At 34.6% G+C, this 24,899-nt stretch overlaps 1 protein-coding gene across 1 annotated transcript in view; it reads right to left on the reverse strand.

Annotated features, from left to right (window-relative positions):
- The window catches only part of PCDH7 (protocadherin 7), a 275,037-nt gene that overhangs the window by 122,433 nt on the left and 127,705 nt on the right, over positions 1-24,899 (reverse strand). The window contains exon 5 of the mRNA XM_021395508.1: positions 17,207-17,423. Within this exon, the coding sequence (XP_021251183.1) occupies positions 17,207-17,423 (217 nt within the window). The remainder of the gene's footprint in view (positions 1-17,206; positions 17,424-24,899) is intronic.

The following is a 24,899-nucleotide window of genomic DNA, read 5'->3' on the forward strand; positions in this document are numbered from 1 at the left end:
TGGGAAGTGACTGAGGTCACTTGGTTTGTTCAGCTCAGAGCAGAGGAGACTGAGTGAAGGTCTCATGGTGGCCTACAACTCCTCACAGGGAGCAGAGGGGCAGCTCTGAGCTCTGCTCTCTGGCAACAGCAACAGGATCAGAGGGAACAGCATGGAGCTGTGTGAGGAGGGGATCAGATTGGGTGTTAGGAATAGGTTCTTCACTGAGAGGGTGGTTGGGCACTAAAACAGGCTCTGCAGGGAGGTGGTTCAGGCAGCAAGACTGCAGGACTTTAAGGAGCATTTGGACGATGCTCTCAGATATATGGATTGATTTTTTCTATGACCCTTGTGTATTCTGTAACAACTGGCCCTGTATTGCTCTGAGACCTAAGTGGCTAATATCTATATCCTTTCTGCATGCTGCTACACATATGCTACTGTAGGGAATAACCCAGGAAAGCAAAGAATTAGGTCATCTACTAGATCTTCTGTGTAATCTTTTCATGGTAGATTTTGTTTCGATAGTTAGAATGGAAAAATTATTATCCTATGATAGTTCTTGCTCTGATTTTTTTTTTTCCCCTGAACAAACTAGGAAAAAATAAAACCTTAGAATTTTATTTTTACATATGTCTACAACTGATACTAGTAGTTTGCATGGTGTTTTACTGTAAGACAGGAATTCACCAAGTAGTGATAATATTTCTCCTGCAGCATGTTCTACTGCTTTATATTTGTACCCTTGCAAGGTTAATAAGATACATGATATATTATCATCATGAGGTGATGCTAACACCCACAAGAGACATAAGAATTTTGCCATTTATTATACTTGAAGTCAAATAATTTCCTTTAATATTAGTATAATCAACTATTGACTACAAAACCATTTATAGAAAAAGGATTTTTTAAAAAGCCCAAGGAATTTCTAAACCTATACAGCTATCAAGAGTAACTAGAAATTAAAAGAACAGTGCTCTGAAGAGCAACATATTATAAATTAATTGGATTTCCCTCCATTTTTTCAGATAATTTTGAAATAAAGGAAAACAAAAAATACTTTCAAAGTAATTATAAAATGTAAAATTAACTCCAAAAATTACAAAGAATATAAAAGCAACAAAAATAGTTCTCATTAGTAGTGAAACTGAATGTAAAAGAAGGGAATAAAAGAAAGATTTGGAAACTCTTAAGATCTCAACAGTATGCATACCCAAATAAGCTAAGATTATGAAGAAATATGCTGTGGGATATTATTGCCTACAATACCAAGACAGAATATTCTGTTTCATGCATAGAATTAAATTCTAAAGAAACGTATGATTTAAAACAGGTTTGACTGAAACAAACCTTCTGTAATTTTCCCAGGGGGAAAAAAAAACCACAACAACAAAAGAACTACACACACTTTCAGAATGCAAATATTTCCTAAGAATTCAGGTTTCTTGCAAGGAAAGTCCCTCTCTCCCTTCATACCCACCCTCCAGATGGAAGATTAAAAATTAGCCTATGAATAGCCCAGAATAACATATCACCTTGAGTACAGGAAAATCTTTTAAGCTGGTGTTTTAAAGTAAAATATATATATATATTTATACACAAAAGAACCACTGAGATTTAATCTATTTGAAAACAGTTCAAATTCTTTCACTAAGTCTGTAAACATGAGAAATCTTCCATAAAAATGAAGTTACAGCAGAAAGGTTCATGGATGCACTAATAAGGAAAGTGTGTGTGATCTTCTAGATTCAGACCCTTGTCTGACACTCAAGGAAAACACTCTTCTAAATCAACAGATCAGGAAGTATAGAAAAACACTGCCATGTACACTGAAGTATCTATGTGCTTGAAAACATTAAAATCAATTTTCTTTTAAAAATTTCATAATGAAACATTTAATGCAAATTTTTGTCTTATTTACATTATAATTACTCTTAGCCAGCTGAACTTAACCTTTAATTGAATGCAACAAGCAATTTAAAAAGCTAGATTTATTGCACTTTAAAGTGTAAGAAAAAAAAACTTCAGTATAAATATAAAATGCCCTTTTCATTCTCTCCAACTAAAGAACCTCATTTATTATAATTAATGCTGGAAAGTTACTTTTGTTGAAGTCATTTTCACATTAATGGTTATTCTGTTGTCATATAATTATCTGCTGCAAGTTTCTTCATTTATTATGACAATTACAAAAATTAAAAAGCTGCAGCTTTTTAATATGTTTCTGAAAGGTCTTCAGAAGACATAGAATTCTTAAACTTGTTGAAAACCCAAACCGAAACATAAACCTGCCTTTCAGAACTACTAACAGGCATCTTCACAAATATACAATTTGTGGTATTGCTTCTTGTTTTGAACTTGAAAACTGTCATAGAATATACTACCATTTTTATCAGAAAGCTGTAAAAAAACCTTTAAAATGCATACAAGGATAATTTAACATTATGTTATTTACAGTGTTTGCTATTCTTCATGCGTAACAGAGGGTAATAATTCCTTAAGCCTATCAAAACATTAAGCAAAATGATTGTGTTACATTAGAATCAATAGTATTCCTACAGTATTCCTTACCAAAAAAATGTTACTATTCAGAAAACTGTACCTTTTCGATACCTAAGACAGAGACATATCCAAATTCTCCTGAAAACTACTATGTTATGCGCAAGTTTGGAGTTAAACTTAAGAAAGGCCTTTCACACTAGAGCCAGTGGAGTGGTGGAAGTAAAATTCCCCCTCCACACTATTTCCAACACACTTCCAGACAGCAGATATATTTGTTAATATCAAAACTTTTTTGGGAAAAATAAAACAGAACAAAATAAAAAACAATAAAACAGCTAATATTGGAAAGGGTCAAAACAACTCCACCTGAATAAGCATTGCCGCTTCCATCCTAAAATCAGTAGGATAGGCATGTAGAGCTTAGCTTATTTAATACACCTTTCTCATTTATGGTGGAATATATTTACTTAGGAAAATGAATACTTTGTGCCATATCAGGCCACTGAATATCCTTTCTCTCAGTTTCTGTTGTTGTTTTTTTTTGTTTTTTTTTTTCCTTTGTTGGCAATTACATGCTTGGAAAACCCAATTTATATAGAGATTCTCTTCATAGAGAGAACAGTCAGAGTACAGGCTGAGCATAATCTTGAAAGTAACATACCTAAAAGTTTCAGTTCTTGCTAGCCTTCCCTTTGAGAACTTTGTTTGTAAAGAATCTCCTGTTAATTTTATGAAATTTTTCTTCTGTATTGTTATTAACAAATTATTTCATTGCTTCATCCTGACTGCACCAGAGCTAGAAACAGATCTAAGACTCTCTGTTTCCTGGGATCTATTCCAGTTCCAACTGTGAAATGAACTCTTAAGTTGGACTCAAAGGTGAAAGCTACTTATTTCTTGCTGATGCAGCATTATGCAACTGAATCCACTGCAAAGATTAATATTTGGCTACCTGAGTTGCTGATTAATCATTGATTAATGGTTTCCTTAACACCTGGATGAAAATATAATTTTAGTTACCTGTAATGAATGTCCAACTTTTTTTTTTTTCCAGTAAAAAGCTGTTTACTATTTATTATTCAAATAAAAGCTGTAAAAGCATTTCTATTTTAATTCTCTATCTTCATCAAGGGAAGGGTCTTTGCAAGAAAGATCTACTAAAGTGATAAAAAATAATTTTCATTACTTGAGTAGAAATTGCAAAGATTTCAGTCTAAGTTCAGAATAAACTAGAAAATACAGTAAAGCTTTCATGTAACTCTTACCAGCAGAAAAGCTGAGAGGAAAAAATGAAATAATCACTCTTCTCAAAGTTTTCCTTCAAAATAATAAGGAGTATTGTAACAAATCTATTTTTCTCAAGTCTTAAAGGCATATACATTGCATTTTTTTTTCCAGATTTTCTATAACACAATTCATCACAGCTCTCATTGAGCTGTGCTCATTATGAGGAGCATTTTGAGTTAGTGCTATGGGAAAAGAAGTCATGTTACTCCAGAACTGGTTGTATAGATCGCTAAGACTATGATCACTGCTGAAGAAAGACATATAAACAATATTTTGCTATTGATCATTACCTTATTTTATAGCAAGACAATACCTAAATGTAATTATCTTTACTTGTCACCTCAATGAACTACAGATTCTTCTTCCATACTTCCTAGAAGAGTGTCTTATGGGGCTTACAGAAGTGTCAGCTTGCAGAAATGATGTTACCTTTGCCAAAGTCACAGCTCCAGGAATAATGAGAAATGTATTACGAATGAAACATAGAAAGGTAAATAAAAACCATCACAACCTTATATAGGTTTATAAGCTCCATTGAGGTCAATCTATTGTCTGATATTTTGTTGCTTTTTGTTTTGGTCTGTGGTTTTGTGTTTGTTTTTGGTTGGTTGTTGTTTGTTTTAGATGGAGGCCTACCATGGCCTCTAACATTAAGACTCTATTATATACGAGGAGCTCAGCACCTGTAGGATTTACAGTTTCATGTGTTCTAGCTTACAGCTGGTATTTGGATCAAAGTGTCCATAATCAAATAAACATTAAAAAATAACAGCTTCAGCTATTTCCTATAATTCTATATCCCTACTGATAGCCTTAGTTACAACACAGTTATCTGTTACCCATCAGAAATGTCTAACCTAGGAGAACAGATTCCTTGTAAGCTGTTTTTACTGTCTCAACATAAAGCATAAGAGAAGAATTGCTGTAAAATATAAGGACTACATGCCTTTAAGGATGGAACTACATTTAGCTATTTCTAGTGAGTGTAATTCCCTTCTTCACACAGTTGTTATAGCAGTGTGGATGAAGTTTTAATCTAGCTCCTTACAGCTGAATTTTAGAAATACTGTGTGCTTAAATACTTCATCCCTTTGCAGCCTGTAGTTCCCACTGAAAAAGAAGTGATTATTGTAGTACTGTGTAAAGGAAATTTTAGTCTTATGTGAGATGTGGAAAAGTAAAAATAATGCAGATTTAGACTCTCTACAAGAGTTTGTCTTAATTGCTGTAAATGATTAATCTTTTCAGGATTAGTAGAGGAAGACAAGTCCCAGAAATCCCTTTCAGTGCTCAAGATATTGAAGATTTTGTGACCAGATTTTGAGGTGAGGATTCTCTGCTCTCTGAGAATATGTAGTGAACACAGCACAAACATTAAAAAGGCACTTTTATTGCAAGTCTCAATGAGCTACAGGGGTTTCCTCATGCGTGATTGTTCTCTCAAAATTTATTTGGGAACTATGCTTATATGCATATCATTAGATGAAGGTTAGATTATTTATCAATGAGATAGTCAAGACTCTAGGAAAATCACAACACAAAAAGATGTCAAGAGGTAACTGTGAGAGAAAATAGTTAACCAACATAGTAAAATTTAGAAAAAAACGTTTCTTACAATAGGAGAGCAGAATTGGCTAAAAGTCTTGAGCCTAAAAAACATGTTTATTCCATTCTGCTTGTTCCACACCTTCTTGATAGAGAATAAACAAACTTATTTTCAGTGAGAATACATTACTATAAAGTACCATTATTTTCCAGGAGACAACACTTACAGTTTTTTAATTGCAGCAGTATTACAAAAAATCTCTTTATGTAGGGTTGATCTGAACTTGATAGTGTGCCTTCATGTAAGAACACTTAACATTAAGTTGCACAAGTGCTAGGAAATATAAGAACTCATCCTGTTTCTAAGTTTAACACTGAGTAGTCTTCTTCAATAAATGCTACTGTTTTTTTCAGTAAAACTATTTTAATCCATTGTTGAAGTTCAGTCCTGTTGTATTAGACGAATAACGGAGCACTCGGGTTGTAACGCGGAAGGCCCTTCCCCATTTTGCTTGCTATTGGTTGGCCTACTTACTTGAACCCGTGTCGTAAGATGGAGAGGCTGTACTTCTTTGTTTTAATAACAAGGTGTATAACTACTCTATATATGGTTTTTCGGAAGTGAGTGGCCAGAGCAGGATATTCAATATGATTGGCCAGAAGCCCGCGTGAGCTTCTGGAACAGTCTAGTAAAAGATAAGAAATACTATATAGTGCTGTAGCTTTTACCAATAAACACCATTTTGCTGCTCATCATATTGATGTGTAAAGTGCAGTTATTGGCCAGGACCGGGTTTTGGTTCTCTGCGTGCAAGGGTAATACGAAAAGGGTCGCTGGAGTTTGGTAACAAGTCCCTAATATATTTTCTATTTCTGTGTAAACCTAATGTTGATGAGAAGTGCCAGGCTGTCATCAGACAGAACACTGTCCATCCTTTGACAGCCATTGCTATTCAAAGAGTAGTGGTCTTACCCTTTTTTTCCCATCTGTTCTAGTTACAGTCTCAACCAAGATACCAGTTAATGCTTCTGGGGCCAAAAGCACCAGTCAAGTAGCTAATGTCCTCCAGGTGTTAACTCATTTTACACAAGCCACTTAACTGCCACCTTACCATAATGACTTTTTATCATTGCTGACCTGGACTTGGTTCAATTCTCTTACTATTTATCTTCACTGTAGTTAATGAATTAGTCTTGTCAGTACAGTTTACTTTCTTAGAACCATCTCAAAAAGCACTTAAAGTCAGTTGCATGTGGCAGAAAAAAAAAGAAAAAACACAGTGCTGGGCAGAGAACAGTTTCAGAGACAATAATTTAGTTTTGTAACTTCCTTAAGATACTCAGTTAACATTTATCAATAAATTTCAAGATAAGGCCTTCACATTTTAGAAAAGTTTTTCCACTTAAAATTCATAGCATGAGTAATAGCATGTGGGATTTTACCTCGTAAAAGCTAAAGGCAATTGGTTCTTTTTGAAGAGAAAAGCAAAAGAAAAATATTCACTTATCTGAACCTTTGGGGGCATCATGAGCTTTTCTGTATTCTCCCATTACTATTTAGATCAAATCTGACTGTGTCTCAAGTTTCTGTATCTCTGCTCCTAGCAAGTGAGCTATGCCCCTCAGGAACATCCTTTGTTAGAAGCAGTGCACTGTGGCAGGATAGAGCCTGTCCTCTGTATTGTCCTTTGCAAAATCTAGCATGTATTCCCCTTTGACTCTCAGCTTACTTTGGTTCCTAAGGGTCTGTCCATGGGCCAGTTTCTCATGCCATTGTTATTTCCTAAAGTTTAATTCTGCAGATATGCCCATATGGTGGAAACATAAGGCAGGAAAAGAATCTTACTCACGTCCTTTGAATGCTGTTGAGCCTCTCAGATCAAATCATAGACAGAAGACACTTCGGTACAGATTAAAATTTCATTTCCCCTCCAACTTTGGTATCATCTATACAGAGAACTATGGGCAGAATAGATTATTTGTCACTCTTTTTTGAAATAAAAAGGATAACAATGTCAAAATTGTTATGCTGTTTCTTTTTCAGATTTACTTGAGCCTATGGTAATTGTTTAAATCTCAGTGATGGCCAGAGCATTCTAAGAGTAGAAGCAAAGATCATGTATCTTTCCTCAGCCAGTCCACTGTACTTCTGCACACCAAGTACAGATTGTAACATTTGCAAGCCACAATATGCAAGTTCCTTGGATATTGTCAGAAGGATCCATCAGTGCATTTTTCCAGTGCTTTGGGACAGTTAAAATATTTTCTTGTACACTTCACAAAGCATAATGAAATTTTTGTCATCATGCTATTAAAAATTTGTTGCTCATAGTTGCACCTTTTTTTCCTGCTTTCTACCCTTCACCATGAAAAAAAAATGCTGCTTTATTGCCTTCTCATATATTTGAACTGTGGCTATGCATGAGATACCAGAAACAAATATATACCCAGAGCTGTCAGATCAACTGGCATGTCACAATAATCCCTGTATTACCATTGCAATAGACAAAATATAAAAATATGCTAGCACAAATTATGTAATTCAGCAGCAGGAAATGATTGTCACTAGTTATAAAACTAAACATTGAAAGATATTAATAACATAATATATGATACATGCTTAAGTTTATTTTTCAAATATTCTTTTAAAACCAAATGGTTTCTATTCACCATGAGAGAAAAGAAGACTCTGCTATAAGCTGACAGCAGTGGAATGTGAAATTACATCAGATATCTTTGCCTTCTATTTGTAGGAAAAGCTTGCAATGTCAAATTCCACTGAAATGTTACTTCAGCATCTCTTGATAATGTAAATGCCTCTGCACTGCCCCAAAAGGGGACGCATTCTCTTCTTCAAAAGCAACATGAGTTAATTGTGAGTAAAATGCCCTCACATAACAAAACTATTGACATACAGTACATTTGGAACACTTTAAAGGTAGTGTGACCACAGGACAAAAGTACCAAACACTTTTTGGTTTCTCCAGATTCAGTTTAAAAAGCCTTTTTCCAAGATTCACTCTATGGACATTACTGGTCTTTATAAGGCAAATCTGTCTTACAAAAAAAAAGAAAGAAAGAAGAAATAATCCGTCACAAAAGAAAATAAGTCAGCCATAAACCCACAGGAAAAGAAAACACTATGGTACAAGCTCATCGAATGGCTTGTTTACATGTGATTTTAGACATGATGCACTTTGATTTTCCTTCCCTTGTTGATGAAATAATACAGATTGCTTAGTAAAAGAACAAGTGCCCCCTCAGGGCTCTTTAGGGTTGATTTGTTCCTTAGATATAGCAAAAAACAGGTTAAGACAAGCAAGTTGGGTAAGCCAGTATGTTTAGTTGCAAGAGCAACCAAAGAACAAGCAAAATAAATTAACTCCATAAATACAGTTCTTCTGTTACTGCCCTTACATTTCACTTCTTCTATCATCCAAACAGAAATTCACATTTGTGCCTTAACTTCAGTTATTTTATATCATAAAAAGAAATAGTTTTGAATCATCTAATCCAATATACCTTTCTTACTATTACTTACTGAGATATGTTTTTCCTTTCCATAATTCTTAAAAGCACTATGAGAACAGGCAGCTCTTTTAAACGTGAATGAATCAGTGATTAATGTTGATTTATTTCTACCAGCATGTTTCAAGTTAACTGTAATATAAGGTTTTAAATTAGTATTATTAGAATTTAATACTCAATTCCAATGTAAAAAAAACAAACAAACAAACAAACAAAAAAAACACAACACCCTCATAAGAGGCACATTAAACTACAGTTTCTTACATAACCAATGTGAACCTGAACTGCTTTCTGTTGCTGTTGCTACTTGCCCAAATGAGATCATTCTCCTCTGGAATCTTATTTTAAATTTCTGTACTAATAGATTTCTATAATTTCTCAAAGTTCCTAATACTCATTTTCTTCTAGCATATGTGATCATTATTTTTATACGTATTCAACCAAAGCACATGTAGGTGATACGATAGTAATATTCAGCCATACCTAAATGTCTAAATTTACATTATACTGGCCCCGAAATTCTCTGGTCCTTAAAGAACAGTTATTTTTCTTGAAGAGCAATTACTTTCTGTTAAACAGGATTTTCAGAACTCCAAGTGTCACATATCATACTGTTCTGGATTTAAAAAGAAAAGGAAAATTGATTTGTTTCTATACATTTTTGTATTTTTCATCACTTTACAAATACACAAATTAAGAGAGAATTTAATTAAAAATTTAAGAGAGAACTGAGTAAATACCCAGATATGCAAATCAGACTACGAAACTGCTATACAAATATTTATCAGTAAATCAGGGTGACATTTATCTGTTCTGTGTACTTGCACTACATTATTACTCAAAATGAAACCTTAATATAACAAGGGTTAATTTATAATGTAATTTATAAATGAGCCAATTCTATTTGAGGTTTGAATTTGAATGTAGAGTTTTAAGCACAAATCTTTGTGAATGTTATGATTTATTTACATTAGTGTGGCCAAGTAGATACATCCTTGTCCCTTAAGTACAAATAAAACATTTTGAAAACAATGTCAGATTTTTGTTCTGAACAGCAATAAAATAATTAATACTTGATTTTTTTTTAATGGACTGAAGGAAAACATGCAGATTTTACTCTAGATTTCTTCAATTCGTACATAGTAAAAACTACCCCAACTTTTAAAACATCAAACCTATTGGAGAATGCTGTATTTTATACATGTATTATATGGTAAAATTTACTTTTGGTGTGATTAATTATAAAAAAAAATGAACAGAAGTTGGTAACCAACAGTCAAGAACATTTAGAATAAACATGAAATGAAGAAATAACGCTACAAAGAACTTATTTTGGATTGTCATTATACTTGATTAGGAGAGACAGAAGGATCTAATGGTGTCCAGGAAACTGAAGAAACTGTCATTAAAAACAGAGAACTGGCAAAATACAGCACACTGAAAGGGCTCCTCTGAACTGAGGGAAAAAATGAATTTCTGCAGACTATCTGCAATTGATTTTTTCCAGGAAAGAGGCTATACTGTATGCAAAGGCTGCTAAATATTCCATTCATAAACCAGATGTCTCTTCTTCTTTGAGTCTAAATTTTGAAATACGTTTTTCCCCCATCCACATTCAAGACTCCGACAGTATCAAAAAGTTCTGCAGTCTGCATCAGTGGGAGGCAACCTGAGCTAGTAGTTGGCATGGAAGACTTGGATAAAAGCCTAACTCCACTAAGTCAACAGAAAGACTCTCATCAACTTGACTGCAGACTGGAAGTTGGTGTCCTCGAGGGGTGGCAAGTTTTTGGCTCTACTTTTTAGAACAATTCACAGGATGACACTGGACACACTAGCTCACTTTCTGATTATTTCATTCTCCATTTCTCATTTTAGTATGTTCTTTCTCATGCCCCTAAGTGATTTGAAATTCATAGATGAAGTAGGTTATATAAATGGAACCATGTAGATCTCCTGAGTATTTGCAGAAAGAACTGACTCATCAAGATGTGTACAAGCATTCATGCACACCCGCATGTATGAATATAAACCCTTCCCTCAACGCTTCTCCCTGACAGATATAACAGCCAGAACACTTCCTTAAGACTGCAAAGCCTTTCTCCGTTTTCAAATCATTGATCAAAAACAGATGGAATATGACTTTATTTTCAAAAGGCATTACAAGAGAGCTAAGTTATAATAAGAAGTAGTTCAAGGTGTCTGATAACAGTGTACTGTTCTTAAGAGCGGAGTCCACTTCTTGATGTACATATTTTCTTTTTTAGAGTGCTGAAATCAGGACTAGCAGGAGTCACAATTCCATTTTTTATTTTTTTTTAAAGAGCATACGCTGTTTTTCACTGTGAGGTATAAAGGAAACTTGAGCAAATAACATAGGAATAGCATGAGAAAGAACAATGCTCTTTAGAAAAAAAAAGAAAAAAGAAAAAGCAGAATTCTTTGTTAGCTTTGTTATCAGTGTATAGGGGGAGGTTTCCAACACAGAGATATGCATTCCTTCTTTGATTTTGTTGGTATTTCTGTGGATGGCCACAGAACATAAAAATGTAAGGAGAGAAGACATCATATACTGTTCTGGCGAATTCAGATTGTTATTTCTGCTCACAGTTGGCATATATTTGGTCTTTTGATTAGCATTATACATCTGAAGTACAATGTAAACATAAAATATTATATAAGATAAAGTAATTCTTAGCACAATACCATGTAATTCAGGACCTAAAAGAATAGTTTAAATTTCTACATTATGCTATTAACCTAATGAAGTTAAAACATACGTAAAATATATGTCATGACTTGCAATTTGTAACACAGTTTAAAATATTTATCTAATTTTCTTCGCAAGTATATTTATATAATTTTTTCCAAATGCACAGGAACTCTTGCAGAATACTGTGCAATTTTGAATTTTGAATGCATGTTAGTTAGCAAAATATACACTTTCCTGATGAGGAAACTTACTGGCATATGAGGTATGATCATCTGAAGAAACTTGGTAAAAGAATGAAAAGGAGAAAAAAAAAAAGGACAAAAACAGTCAAAGTTCTTCCCAGGCAGACGCATTTTCCTACATAAGACTGCACTAGTATAACATCCTTGCATAGTGAGTCTTCTGCCTGAGAAACTCATATGGTTTCTTTTCCTCTTATAAAATGGCCTTTTACAGACCTTATCAAAATACTTCATTGTCAAAACAAACTGGCTCGAGACATAACCACAGAAAATACCTGTTCCAAAACATTACCCATATATTTTCCTAGGTTTACAGAATCCAGAGTTCATTCTGGGCATAATTATAGTTTAGGATTTATCAGAAACAAGGATAATAATTCTTATGTATATAGATTATATAATTTGTGCAATGCTTTCTGATATTTTGGGTTCATACATTTAGAGTAATATTTAAGAAACAGTAGACGTAAGAAATAAAGAAAAAATAAAAATGATGATTAGCATGTAATTACTACATTGAAAACCCTTACTGACTCAACCTCTCAAGTGGGCTACTTACATTAATGTTTTTAGAAAAGTTTAAAAAAATAACACTGCAAAAGGGAACAGGACTGCAAAAATTACATGGAACTAGTCAATTAATGTCTGGATTACAACAAGGACATTTAATTATTTGAGAACATTAACCTGTATTTTTACTATCACTGTAAAACCTTAAAGTGAAATACATTCTGTAAACTAATGCATTCTTACTTATTATCAATTTCATCCAGAGAACAAACATGTTACCTTTCAAGTAAAAGTGAAACATGGCTCTTACAAATTAAGTGCATTTATTAATCATTTATTATTTCTTTAACATTTTCAAGTCATTATCTCACATACCATGTACTGCTTATCTACACTGGAACATCAGGGCTTATAGTCTAAATCTCAAATTGTCACTGTGAACATAGATTATCAAACTGTAAGAACCTAGATAATGCACTTTTCTTTCTTGCCTTTTAGTTCTCCATGTGTCAGCTGGAGTGTACTTTATCTACTGACTTCTTTGTGGGAGTCAAGTAACTGAATCACTGAAATTCTGAGCTCTTCTTCAAACTCAGCACCTTATTTCCTGTGTGATTTCAGACAGATCCCTTAATCTTTCTTGACTCCATTTCCCCTTTTAAAAGCATCAGCTGTAAACCATTCCCTTATTTTCTTTCTTTCACAGAGAAGACTGCTGTTCAAGCACCTTTAAATATCTGATACTGAAAGAGACACTTATATAGAATGCTACACTGCAGACTGAAGAGATGTTCATGCAGAAATACCCGAGCTAGCATTGACAGAGATATCAGGTGTAGAAAACAGTCTAATCATGACTGCATGGAAATAGATCTCCAGGGAAGAGCATGTGAGTGAAATCTGCGATGCTACAATTTCAACACTGTAGATACTGCAGCTAAGTGGAACAAACTGATTACACCACTACATACGTAAATAAACAGTAAGAATACAGAAATCTGAAAAGTGACGTACAATCAAATATTTCTAAGAAGGCTGCAAGAAACATGAGAAAGACTTGGCAGAACTATGTAAATGGACAGAATTTAAACAGAAGAATGAAATGTTCTGCCCAGACAGAATATGTGAGATTAATAATATAAATTAATATTAAAAGGCTGTATTGTTCATTCCACAAATGGTGAATGTTCATCTCCAGCTACCCCTATATTAGAATAATAAGAAGCAGCAAATAGAAAGAAAAAATTTACATGCACATGATAGTAAAAAACTGAAAAACCTAGGAATATATAATTCAGATAAAAGATACATGATATGGAAACATAATAATACACAGTATTTAAAGACTAAAATGGAATATTTCCATCCTCTTTCTTATAGTGATAAAAAGGATCAGTTCCTAAAACTACTAAATATGAGAAAGAAGTATTAAAAGCAAATAACAACAATTTTGATAGCTACCAGAGAAACTCACTGTTGAAAAATATTATTCAGGCCATGAAGAGGGGTTATGGCTTGTAATAAATTAGATTCTTTTTTATTATTATCTTTCAGAAAGTCACATTTTAAAGCACATGCTAACTATTAACTGTTAGAATCGTGGATAAGTATCTGCCATAGATCCGCCATAGGGTTTTTGATAGTTTGTTGGAGTGTTTTTCTTCCTTTGAGATATGGAACATTAGGCATTGTCATAAAAAGAATGCTATGACTAAAAGACAAGGAAATTCATTTACCATGGTAATGTATTTTCTCTTGAAATACAAATATGAATGTAATAAGAATGTTCTTGAGAAAATTATTGTTCAATTCACATTAAGATAATGCCATTCTAAAAGCATATTAAGAGGAAAAAGGCTAAACATATGAGCAGAATTTCCTTGTAAGGAAAGCTCCAAGGGCAGCAGATAACTTAACTCAGAAGTTACTTCTAGTTCTGCAGATTTTACTAATTAACAAGATCTTTGCATTCTGAATTTTCACAGTCAATCTGCTACCATTTTTTTTCTTCTATTTTTTTTTTCCTTTTCCTCCTGCATCTGACACCAGAGCTAATCATCAGAACAAAACTTCAATCTACATCTGACAGTCACGTAGGCTGGGAGGCAATTACAGCATATTCTCAAAAAAAATTAACCCCTCTGCCGGTTGTTTCATTACAGCATTTTATCCTGCCTGAGAAAGTAAAAAAAAAGCATCTTAATAGCAAACAGAAAATTGAATTGCATATTTACTTTTTGTTGTGAACCCAACCCTCTTGTATTTGTCTGAACTATAAAAATTGTTTTCTTTAGTCATCTTGTACAAAAAATGTATCAAACATATCAGGAGATTTATCATACTGTGCTGAAAATTACCTTTTCAAATTTTAAAATGAAAGGAAACACAAAACAATTAGTTGTTAATTAATGGCATTTTTTTTTCATACTAACTGAAATTAAGTACTAACAATTAAGAACTAAGATAGCTTTCAAAGTGCTTTTTCCATGGATAATCTGGATGTAAATCCAGTATAAATTCTGATTAAAACTTAATCAAGCTACACACTGTATCTTACCTACATTTCAATTAAATGTGATGAATGGACACTTGATAGATTTCAGTTCAGTTCTGTTTCTGTCAGAATTATCCACTAATGTTGAAGATTATATTATCAGAATTTGACCAATACAATTGGGCTTCAAGTAGTTAAAATACAAGTGGACTTAAAAATCCTGTCACAGAAAACTCACTCAAATGTCAGATACTACATATAAGAAGTAACAAAAATACATTCTTTCTATCCTGTTCTGTCATTATTTATAGATTAATCGTAACAAATTTCTGAAGGCAGACAACATGCCTTTGTGGAACTCTGGTTTTTAAAATGTGACAGAAAAAATCCAGAAGTCCATAGAGCATAATTTTCACCACACTGTCAGCAACTCTTCAAAGGTCTCAATTCAAGGAGTGGGAATCCTTGATTACTATATGCAAGTCCTGCCATACAATTTTCTTCATGATACTTTTGTTTTCAGTTGCTTATTCATTTAATATTATATATGTCTACATATTTCTATCTATACCATATTACCTTTAAAACTGAAACAAATTCATTTTAGCAAAAATAAATTATCATCTTTCAAAAAAATCAAAGTAATATTTAAAATATTTCAACTATTTCAATGCAATGTCAGTTTCAACAAAAACTAAAAAAACTTAAACCAGTTTGTTTTAGTTTTTCACATCACTCAAGCAATTCCATTTTCAATTACAGTTCAGTGTGTGGTTGTTTTCATTGGCTACAGAGTATATTAAAAATAATTTTCAATTATGGCTATCCATCTTTTTTTTTTTTTTAGTTCAGTCATACTCCATGCTTTCTGAACTCAGAATTTAATGTCCACCAATGAACTACACTGCTTTATGTCCAGGGGAACGAGCAAACTATTTAATTACATTTTATTAACTGAAAAACCTAACTCAAAACAAACAATAAGATAATCACCCTACTTTAGATGTAATATCTATTAATCTTTATTCTGATATTTTTCTAGTAATAATAACTTTCTTCTCTACCACTCAACTATAAAAAGGAAATATAAAGATATATATTCATACAAACAACCAAGTAGAATAGGTAAACACACACTTATATTCATATATAACCTAATATGTCTTATGTTTTACTGGATAATACCATCTTGCTTTTTTTAATCAATTAGTCATTTACTGGGGGAATTCACATTATAAGCAAATGTAGAGTGCTGTAGACATTCTTCAGCCATTTTTACTAGACTTGGCAATATCTTACCATGTAGAACAAAATACTTTTATTGGGTGAACATGTCTATCTCAAGAAAGACAAAAAACAAAGAACAATTAACCAATGCTCTAGCCTCTGAAATACTAAAACGTGTATAGCCAAACTCATTCATCCAATTTATACCAGTGAATACACCACCCCTATTCCATATACCCAACAATTCCAACTGGATTAGCAAACCCATTATTTAATTGGTTAGCAAAAATCTGTACATTTTGACATACAATAATTTATTTTACTGTGTATGGGCAAATTGAAACACAATGAAGTCAGTGCCTGACTTCACCGAACTTTAGATTAAGGCCAATAAGTGAAACGCAGTAAATAAAGGAGTGTTTATTTCAGATTTGAAAGATTTTTTTAAAGTCTAGATTGTTTTAGGTAGAAAGAAAAACAGAAATTGATAATTAAATTGCGCTTATTTTGTAATTGATGAAAATTTAATAGAGTGTAAATAAGGTTTCAACATTTTCCCCTTCTACAAAAATAGATGCTGAATTTAAATTACATTTTCTATAAGTATTGAACAAAATAAAGTGTGAAGAAAAGTAAAGAAATATCCTTCTTAAGTAAATACTGAAGAATGGGCTTGACACTCAGCTTTATTTTGAAACAAGCTATACAACATTTTAGAGGAAAGAATTCTCTTGAGTCGAGTTTTAAAATCCTACCATCTTTTGCTGATGCTGTACAAATTACATTCTGGGAAATTTCCTAAGTAGTTTTTGAACAACAGCAACAAAAAAAAAAAAAAAAAAGGAAAAGAGGATATACAGTTTTTTATCTAAAAAGGAAAATATGGAATTTAATTCAATTACCGTCTCCCCAGATTTCTACTGGTACTTTTTTTAACGTTTTAACTGCTTCTGCAGTATAGTTTTTAAATCACGTAAAGAGAAGAAAATTCTGGGTTTATTAGTAGTGTTATGACCCATTATTTTGTATATCTGTATTTTAACAATCTTTAAAATAAAATAATTACAATTTTAACTATTTAATAGATTTATTTATTTACTGGACTGACCTTTCGTAAGTCTACTTAGTATCACTTGCTAGTGAGATTATGTGTGTGAATGTTGTGTTTGCCCCTACCATTTTCCATATGCTCTGCCTCACCAACACTGCCATCCGGCGTAGTCCTTTCGTAGTTGTCCTCTGGGAGTGGAAGGGCACCCAGTCTTGGCCCTGATGAACTCTTACTGCTTGGTGTTTCTGACTCCTCCAGACCGCTGTCATAGCAACTCTGCAATGACCCTTGATGTGGGTCCTGAGGCTGACTCACAACAGAAAACGTCACTCTACGAAATGGCTGCAAGAGAAAAGATTCTGAATGTCACTGAAAAGTTCAGTCTATGAACAACTGATTCTCAAAACATGACTTAAGCAAGCTAATATTTAAACATTTACTCATTAAACAATTTTGTCTAAATTAAATCAAACAGTAAGTACAGTCCTTAAAAGGCCATTGGACAGAATGTCTGGGGACTTTCAGCGTTGTAGACAATCCAGAACTATCATGCAGTTTTGAATGGCCTCCCTTCAAGCAGTTGCATGAGCTAAGCAAACTATTTTATTATTGTTTATAAATTACATTCAGCTTCTCTTCTACTCAGTAGTAACAATTGTAGAATGGAGCTTATATCAGCCTGCATAAAGGTACTTGGCAGTGTGTGAATGCATATGTATCAGGGGGCGTGGGGGGTGTGTATAAATGCTCACATATAAACTACATTATTTTTAGCAACACAGCAGCACACCCATGAACATTTGTCAAATTCACTCCCTTAGGTTTGAGCTGCTAGTTGAAATCAGAAAGTAAAAACAAAAACAAAAAAAAAGGGGGGGTGGGGAGGGAGAAGAGAGGAGTTCAGTTTCATAGCTTTCAGTGCCTGGAGACAGGGTGTGTTGCCAGCTGACTTAATAAAGACTTTAAAGTACTGCAAACACAGCTGACACTGCCTGTTTCCATTGGGAAACACAGATCATTATAGATTTGTATCATTTAAAACGACAGATACAACTGTTGCTCAAGAAGTCTAAAATGCTGAAGTCAAATATCAGTGAATATTCCAGAAAGTGGGAGAATAGATCCTTCGTTTTTCTGAGGACAGTGAAAGCAGGTAGGATCGTCATTAAGAAACCAGTGGATTTTCCTACAATTTCAACTGCACTTGCATTTCAGCAGTAAGAATGTATATGAAATAATTTAATGATACATTTAAAATAATTTACTGTTATCAAGACTAGAAAATCACAGAAAAGCATCCGATATTCTAATACAGAACCCCATTTTACTGTGTAGGTTTGTATGCCCAAATACACATACACATATTTATACGTATACATATACATATATAATATGTTCATGCCGGTATGTATACATTATAAAAAGCATGTTCTAAAATAAACACTGACAGATCTGTTTTACAGAACATTATGTAGATTTTCCTATGTATAGGAAGTGAGGTCTGAGAGAGCTTCCCATCATATTCAGACGTGTTTCCAGACCTCTGTTACAATGACATGGGCATGAGTCATCCCTGCTGGAACCTCTGGTCACTATAGGGTGGAAATGTGTATGCAGGCCAGAAGGGAGGAAACAGCAACTACAAACACTTATGCAAGTCCTACAGAATAGAAGACCATGTTAGATTTACAAGTAGAGGGCTGGAGTTTCACTTGGAATTAACATCTTCTACAATTTTTTTGAAGATATAATGTAATATTTAATGCTGAAGACAAATAGGACTAAAAATATAAGATTAAGCCTTCCTGACACAAGTAGATCAGAAGTTTATAAATGTGCGTGCTGTTACAAATATGAGAAAACCCTAAGCTAAGATTCATTATATTCTTCTGGTGAGTCTTTGACCTTTTAAAGTTTCCTATTCTTCAAATGCAAAGTGCTTTCACAGCGATTTAATGCTTCATGCTATATCAAACACAAAGAGAACAGAGAAACAAAACAAAAGAATGGAGAGATCAAATAATGCACATTAAAAGAGCACATTAAAAATAGTTTAGACTTGCTGCTCCTTTCACTGAACTATGAGGAAATAGTATTAATCATAGAGGACAACTACAACTGCTATGTTAAGACCCTAGATGTACAACATATAATTTGAATATTTTTCCCTATAGATTCTCAGTAAGATCTTTCCCTTCCACAAGTATTCAGAAGGGTGCCATTTGTTGAGCTAAACCCTTTAACACTGGTTTTAAATCATGGAGGAAAGATAAAGCCATTTTGTAGTAGTCTGTCCCACAAAATGTCTGTCATTTGTAATGCGCTTTCATATTTTAATGGGTCGTGTATTGTATAATTGATCATTTACACACACTAAATTACCTTGGAGGAATAACTAAATGAATTTAAAGTGTCATTATGGTTTTAGAGGTGAACAACTGTTTTTCATTTATCATTTCTGTTGTTGTTTTAATTATGGAAGCAGTTATTTCTTTTCTTGTACTTCCCACAAGTGGACTTCTAAGTACATGAAAAGATGCTGGACAAAGATAGCATTTCATATCTGGTGAGCAGCTCTGTTGTTTCTTTCCAGTATGACTATTTTCTTATCAGCCCAGTAATTTTGACAATGTTGTAGTTCTGTGACTGTATACAGAGCTAGAGTCCCTCCTGCTTGTTTCCAAGTCTGCATGCAATTATGCACATATGGCATGCTTCAGGCAGCCCTCCTTTCACCGTGTTTTATTATTATGGAAGTGTCTCTTGCAACCACTGCCCTGCACCCCTTGCTGTCCATCCCTGCCCATCATTTCCTTACTTGACTTTTACTTTCCCTCCACAGCCATTCCTAGTTTAAGGATCTAAAAGTGAAATTCCTTTCCAACAAGACGAGTTGTTGACCCACAGGATCTGTTTGCTCCTTCCCAATCTTTTCACTGTCAGGATTGAGGAGATACCACTTAATCCCACATGCTCTTCCCCTTCTCCTATCAGGGACATGTAGCCAGCATTGATACAGTCAACATGTCCTCAGGAACTGCCACTGGTGCTTAGATGGATGAGAAGCAGATAATAATCTGACGGGTGAATAAGCCTCAGGACATCCTGCATCTGAGCACCTGGCAAACTGCAAACCTCCCTAAATATCAGGTCAGGTCAGCACATGCGAACTTTATACCCCTCACAAGAGGGTCTCTCACTCTAATTCTTCACCAAGCAAAATTTTCACTCCCCTCACCCCAAAGCAAATGAAGAGTTATCTGCCTTGTGTTGCAAATCTACAGTCTTCCCCTTGGCAGTTTCTCTACTGAGCACACTGCCTCTTCTACCTTCTACGAAGTCAGGGATTCAGGCTTTATGGGTGAAATCTATGTATGGGTATACATACTATATTTGTACTAATATAGTAGTATTTATTAGTAATAAACACATATGCTCGGTGGAAGAAATTTGCTTTCAGTTAAAATAGCTGGGTACGTAAGGAATATCCATATGCTCATTCTTGACAGAAAACTGAATTTTGCTTTTAAACAAGTTCTAGTTTAAAACACACATCTTGTCTTTGAAAAGGAATGGTAAAATATATTGTGGAATCATAAATACAAGCAAAAGTAATTTGTATGTTCTCTCCCATATTGTATACTAAAACATTCTAGTACATATTTAATATGCTTACTAGCAAGTACATACGTAACATACACACTTCAGAAAATTATGAAACAAATTTAACATGATATAAACAAGTGTAAGATCAACTGTTTCTAAAGAGTTTAGTAAAGTTCCGTTTTAAGATGAATCCTATTACTGAAAATTTGATAGCTAATATATATTAAAATGAATCCTAATTTTCCACATGACTAGAGTTCAAGATACGACATTATCACTTGATAAATAACCCTAACGACTGTTATTTTGTTGAGTACTTGGGCTGCAAACTGTCTTATTGACCAAAACTTCATGTAATCATAGAATCATAGACTGGCCTGGGTTGAAAAGGACCTCAAAGATCATCGAGTCTCAACCCCCCTGCTAAGTGCAGGGTTGCCAATCACTAGACCAGGCTGCCCAGAGCAACATCCATCCTGGCCTTGAATGCCTCCAGGGACGGGAGCATCTACAACCTCCCTGGGCAACCTGTTCCAGTGCGTCACCACCCTCTGTGTGAAAAACTTCCTTCTAATATCTAACCTAAATCTCCCCTGTCTCAGCTTAAAACTGTTCCCCCTCGTCCTATCGCTATCTACCCTCACAATCAATCCCCCTCCTGTTTATACGCTCCCTTCAAGTACTGGAAGGCCACAATGAGGTCTCCCCGGAGCCTTCTCTTCTCCAAACTAAACAAGCCCAGTTCCCTCAACCTTTCCTCATAGGAGAGGTGCTCCAGCCCTCTGATCATCATGTAATGAGACTCTGAATGCTGTAGCTATACATCAATACTACTGAATTCTAAACCAATGATAGAAACTTTGTGAACTTCTCACAATTTGGATTTACTTAAACCTTATTCCATAGGTTCCTTCTGAATATCATAGTATATCTCAGAAAAGAAATTAACTGCTAGAGATACTGTGAAAACATTAGAAAACTTTCAAATTAAAGAGGCAACTCTCATAATTTCTCACAGATTACTTTATTTGTCCGTTACCAAACTTCTCTGAGAAAATATTAAAGGATCTATTTGGAAGGCCCTACAGATCTATGTATATATAGCCATATGGTAAACTGATAACTCTCAGACTGTCAGTGAACCAGAGAACACAGTTTAGCAATCACTGTTTAAAAGATGCTAAGGACTTTTTGGTACAGATTACCAGCGAGCTAAACTCAATGGAATCTACCCTTAAAATACGAAGGCCCTGCCCCTTATTCAGGTTACTCCTAGGAAAAACACAACTTCAGCTTTAACTGTAGATCACTGGAGAGTATGACACTTAGAGACCCTGGAGACATTCAAGAATTCAAAGGTGGGATGCAAAGCCTATCATTCACATTTACCATGCATCTGGATGGTGTCTTCCACCTCCTTTTCCAAATATAATCACCTGCATGGGGTCACCTTGTAGCCAAGACACACTGAAGCATAAACATTCCGCATCATCTGCAGTTATTACATGAAACAGAGATGCAACTTAAAAAGAGAATTAAAAGAAATCATCACAGAGTTAAACATTTATGTTCTCTTTTCCACTTGATGAATGATGTGCATATTGTTATTCTACTTCTACTGCCAGTACAAATATTATAATTCTAACCTCTATAACATTTAGATCTCAGTCTATAAAACTTTTGAGAAAACTGTATCCTAATGAAATGAACTAAAGAGATGGAAGGTGGATATCAGGACTAATATTCCAACAAATTAATGGTAAAATGCTGGTTTTCTCAGACATTTATCATAAGTACAAAATATAAACCACACTTTAACCAGGAGTAACAGACTACATTCTTAATTTTGTGCTTCCATTGTGTCATGGTTTTGTGATTTTTGGTTATTGGTATTCCACATCATAACATCATGTAGTGGATATACCTGGTTCTCAGAAGAGAAGGACTACTACAGTCCCCACGGTACTTTGCTCCTTTGTTACCATTTTCCAGCCGGAGGGAAAAGATAAAAGCTCGCAGTATAAAAACTTGCAGATCACGAGACCTCGTCCCTTTTTCCACCCGTCTCTCGTCTTGGCAGCACCTCGCTCTCCAGCCGTCTTATTGTCGGTAGTAGAGTAAGGCCTACCTTGATTTTGGGACATTCTCTCTCTCTGTATTGGATTTATCAGCTTAAATTGTAATTATATTGTATTATAGTGTGTTGTTTTGCATTCCGATATCTTATTTAGTAAATTAGTTTGCTTCTCTTCAGATTGTTGCCGCTGTTCTTTGCTCTCAGGGCCATCTCCTTACCCTTTTCCCCTTTTCCCGGGGCGTGGACCCGTGGATCCCCCGTCCCCTTTGTCACGGAACCGGGCCGAACGCCCGTAAACTGTTGACACATTGATAAAATTATGTCAGTAACATTCCACAGGAAAACTCCTGTGAAATTTCCATGTGCTGACAAAATAAGGCACATACCCATGCGAGGAGAGGAGAGGGTTATGTGGGTTATGTTTAGCTTTATCTATTTTCAGTGCACAACATTAACACAGCTCCATCTGCCAGCACTGTGAATCAATGTAGTAGAGTTGCCTTTACCCAAATAAGCCTGTCTTTCCCAGCAAAACAGCAATCCTTAGTCTTCACTAGTTCCACAGCAATCTTTACTAAGGATAGTCCTTACTAGATTCACAGCAAACACCATTTAGTAGGAATGCAAGAGATCTGCCAATTTTATCCCTCTGAAAGTTTAGAATAATTCCTAATTACATCTTATCATGGAGATGGTCAGATCACAGAGGAAAGATGCACGCTTGCATTACACCCCAAAGGTGAATCACTATTTCTTCCTTGTTTCAGCTGTACTTCATGACCAGATATTTTCTTCTCCCCTTGCCAGCAGTACAAAAATCACTGCAATTATGCCATATTAACTTTTTTTCTCAGATACAGTGCTTATCATAGTCTGCACTGACGAACTCTATGTTAGTAAGTAAAGTGATATTACACTTTGAATTCATGAAGAACCCTAATTTCACAGATAGGCATCAGGGTCAGGCAACGGATAGACTAGGTGAAAAGCAGTATATCCATATAGCCGAATGAGGCTTAGTTGTGACACTTTAATCCTGGTCCATTCTGATTATAATGACGGGATGGAAGTGTTCTTTTTAGGGTTAACTGAGAGCAAGTGTTTCCACCATCAACCCTTTCTCAGCCAGCTGCCTCTCAATTGACTCTGGATACAAAGTAGACGCACCAAAGCATAACAAGGAGTAACAAGTGTAACAAGTGTTGGCAATTTTCTGTCTTCATTGCTCAGCACTGAGATAAAAAATGGCCTCCCTGCTTATTCTACATCCTCATCTCAACAGCTTCAGATTTCAAAAACTTTTTAAAAAAAATATGATCCGCGAAGCAACTTAATAAGTTGAGAAGCATAAAAAAATAGCCCAAGCTGAATACCCAGCTAAATCATGCTATATTATTTTGCATAGTTCTACTAGTTCATTCAGCATTAGTTTGGGCATTAACTGCTGATCTTGCAGAGGTTTGGTTGAAGTTTTTGGGTTTTTTTGTTTGTTTGTTTTTAACTCAAATCAGGGGACCTCCCACTTTAAAGGACATGTGATATCTTAGGCTTTGATTTAAATTGGCCAAGGAGCTGTCTCATTCAGATTTTTCACAGAAGCACAGAACAAATTACACTGGAAGGCAACATTAGAGATTACCAAATCCAACCTCCTTGCTCAAAGCAGAGTCACCTGCAACACTCTGCACAGGGCTGTGTCTAGTCAGGTTTTGAATACTTCTGAGAATGGAGACTCCACAGTCTCCCTGGGCACTCTGTTCTGCCAGTGTTCTTCCACTCTCACAGTAAAGATTGCTCTCATTTTTAAATGGATTTTTTTCTTTCTTTCTTTTTCGTATTTGAGTTAGTGACAAAGAACAGAAAGCACCAGAGATGAGTCATGCCTAAATAATGTTATAATTCCTGTTAGCTTCACAGAGTCAATCAACGTCAAGACTAACACAGCAACTCTGAGATATGTATAAGGGAGATCTTAAAAAAAAGCAGAAGAGTTACACCAACTCATCATGTAAGTTCAAAACATTTTTTTTTTTAAGCCCTTGAATTTTTATACAACAAGTCATTATCCTTTTCTTTCTATTCATTCTTAATTGCTGGAAGTTTTTTGAAAGACAAACAAAATATTAATGAACAAT

This window comes from Numida meleagris, chromosome 4 (genome assembly GCF_002078875.1).
Source record: "Numida meleagris isolate 19003 breed g44 Domestic line chromosome 4, NumMel1.0, whole genome shotgun sequence".
NCBI lineage: Eukaryota > Metazoa > Chordata > Aves > Galliformes > Numididae > Numida > Numida meleagris.